The sequence below is a fragment of the Nanorana parkeri genome, unplaced genomic scaffold (genome assembly GCF_000935625.1).
Source record: "Nanorana parkeri isolate BGI_ZX_2015 unplaced genomic scaffold, ASM93562v1 scaffold3313, whole genome shotgun sequence".
Taxonomy (NCBI): Eukaryota; Metazoa; Chordata; class Amphibia; order Anura; family Dicroglossidae; genus Nanorana; species Nanorana parkeri.
In genome coordinates this window covers 23,074-26,260 of record NW_017309581.1, presented here as the reverse complement: position 1 = coordinate 26,260, position 3,187 = coordinate 23,074, and the positions used below count along the sequence as shown (strand labels likewise).

At 49.1% G+C, this 3,187-nt stretch overlaps 1 protein-coding gene across 1 annotated transcript; it reads left to right on the top strand.

The window, feature by feature from the left end:
* Positions 1-401: 401 nt before the first annotated feature.
* On the top strand, positions 402-989 carry SCAND1 (SCAN domain containing 1). The gene has a single exon (XM_018574877.1). The coding sequence runs from the start codon at positions 402-404 to the stop codon at positions 987-989; it is 588 nt and encodes a 195-aa protein (XP_018430379.1).
* Positions 990-3,187: the final 2,198 nt, after the last annotated feature.

Genomic DNA, 3,187 nt, shown 5'->3' with positions numbered 1-3,187 from the left:
GAGCTCAGAGCAAGATCCAGGCTGCACTAGATGGCACAGACTAGAGAGTGTCTGCATATCTGGGGAATAAGGTCTGCCAGAACAACTGTATGTATTGGACTATGGTTTTTGTTAATTTATACTGGAAGCTGGAATAGGCGCTCCAGTAGGACGTAGTGAGGGACACTACTGTTTAGTTAGCCTCCTAAGGTGGAGTAGGCCTTTTTATTTGTGTTACTTTTGAGTTTCTGCTGGAAATTGTTTGTTTAACGGAGACTTTTACGTTGCATGCAATAAAGCTGCATTTATTGCCAAATACTGATGAAAGACCAGTTTCTTTCCTACAAGTGGTGTCAGAAGTGGGATTCATTGTTGTACCGGCCAATTTCTCACAGTGGCCTTAAAGGTACAGGACCCAGAGAATGGAGGATATTGTGAAAGCCCTGACACAAGCTGCCACAGTGCAGCAAGAGACCAACAGGCTTCTGGCTTTGCAGATTGAAGCTTTGACTGAAGCACAAAAGGCAGATCATGCTATTCTCAAAGAAACCCTGGACCAGATGACTGCCCAAGGATCTCCTAACCCACCAGCAAGGGGGGTAAGCCAAATACGCGCAAGCAGCTGTCTACAGAAAATGACCCCAGATGATGATGTGGAGACCTACCTGCTGGCGTTTGAACGGACCGCCGTCCGAGAAGGCTGGCCTCCAGAACAGTGGGCTGGAATTATTGCACCCTTTCTCCTGGGAGAAGCACAGAAAGCCTATTTTGACCTGGAAGAGGAGGCTGCTGCAGACTATTCCAAACTGAAAGCAGAGATCCTGGCTCGGTTAGGGGTGACTGCAACAGTAAGGGCCCAGCGTTTCTACAACTGGAGGTTCAAGGAAGGAAAAGCTCCAAGATCCCAGATGTTTGACCTAATCCATCTGGCTCGGAAATGGCTCAAACCAGAGATTCAAACTCCTGCACGGATCATAGAAACGCTGGTGCTGGACCGGTGCTGGACGTGAGAGAGCTCCAAATGGCCTCCGGGAGTGGGTCACTCAGGGAAACCCCCTGGGCTGTGATAGCATGGTCGCACAAGTGGAACGGTATCTGTCTGCCAAAGATTTGGACCGATCTCTCACTAGGTCGAGTGGAAAAATCCAGGAGACTCCATAACTTGTTTTGAGTGTGGCGCAAAAGGACATCTCAGGGCGAGATGCCCTAATCTTCCTGAGCCAATGCAGTGTGGACTAGGGGAAGATTCCTCAGACTTTTGTGGACTTATCTGTTTAGCAGGCCTGGTTGAAGGGGGACATACCTTACGAGTACATGTCCTGCTGGACAAACAAGAGACAGTGGCCCTGGTGGACTCTGGCAGTGCCCTGACTCTGGTAGCCAGTAAATTAGTAAAACCTTGTTGGGTTCAGAAGCATAGAACCATGGGGGTATTGTGTATTCATGGGTGTACTGTGCGGTATCCTACTGCCAATATAGAGGTGTTAGTACAGGGCAGTCTGGTAAGGATCTTAGCAGTGGTAGTTCCTCGTCTACCATATCCTTTGATAATAGGAAGGAATTTCCCTGACTTCCACACTCTTTTACAACCCCCTGTGATGGGAGAACAAGGGGAACCTGAAGCGGAGCTGGGAAATACAGGTGTCCATGAAATATTTCCCTTTATTCATCCAGACTTGTATATCTCTAACCCAAAAAGAGGTAAAACAAGACGGGAACGCAGGCAGAGCAAGCTGAGATTCAATAGGGCCGTCAATGAAGTCCTGTTAAATCAGCATCGGGAGCAGTCTAGGAGAGGCGGGGCCACCCGACAGACAGAAGATGAGGCAGAGGTTGGTCAACCAGAACCCGACCCCGAGGCAACTAGTGAAGGTGATGAGGAGGATACAGATATCCTGGATATTTCGGGTAGTAGCTTTGGCCGAGACCAGGCAGGTGATCCCATGTTGCAGGAAGCCAGGAGTAAGGTTATAGAGGTTAATGGGGTACCAGTGGAAGGGGCAACAGAAAAGGCCTATCCCTACTTTATCCTCAAAAACGATCTTCTTTACAGAGTAACCTCCGATGAGGGACAAGAACTCGAACAACTGGTTGTGCCTTCATCTTATACCAGAAAAGTGCTGGATTACTCTCACTCTCAACTTCTGGGGGGACACTTGGAGGTGGAGAAAACCCAAGAACGGTTGCTCAGGAGGTTCTTTTGGCCTGGGGTATATGAGGGGATTAAAAGGTATTGTGCTTCTTGCCCAGAATGACAACTGGCATCTCCCAGACCGAAGTTGAGAGCCCCACTCATACCTCTCCCCATAGTCGATGTTCCTTTTGAGAGGATTGGCATGGACCTAGTGGGTCCCTTAGAGAAAACAGCTCGAGGGCACCAATACATCCTTGTCATCCTCGACTATGCCACCAGATACCCTGAGGCCATCCCACTACGCAAGGCTAATGCTAAAAATATTGCGAAAGAGTTGGTACAGATGTTTACACGGGTGGGGATACCAAAGACGTTGCTCACGGACCAGGGGACACCGTTTGTTTCCCGTATTATGAAAGAGCTATGTCAGCTATTTAACGTACAGACCCTGAGAACGTCAGTGTACCACCCCCAGACAGACGGACTGGTAGAAAGGTTTAACCGGACCCTAAAGGGGATGTTGAGAAAAGTTGTTAGCAGGGATGGGAAAGATTGGGACTTGTTGCTTCTTTACCTGTTGTTTGCTGTTCGAGAGATTCCCCAAAGTTCTACGGGCTTCTCCCCATTTGAGCTTTTATATGGTAGGCATCCCAGGGGTATACTGGATGTCCTAAAGGAAACCTAGGAAGAACAGGGAGTAACCGGGACCAATGTGCTCCAGTATGTTGAAGATATGCGGGTGCGTATGACTCAGATTGCCCCGCTGGTTCGCCAGCATATGGAGCAGGCGCAGAGTAGGCAGAAGTCCTACTATGACCAGAGAGCCACAGTGAGACAGTTTGAGAGGGGGGACAAAGTAATTGTTCTAGTACCCACCGCAGAAAGCAAACTTCTAGCACAGTGGCAAGGACCCTATGAGGTTTTGGAAAAAGTGAGCCCAGTAAATTATAAAGTTAGTCAGCCAGGACGCCGGAAGAAGGAGGCTGTGTTCCACATAAACCTTCTTAAGCTATGGAGGACTAGAGAGGCCTGCATGGCCACAGGGGGTGACACCAAGTCTGATCCGCAGGCTCC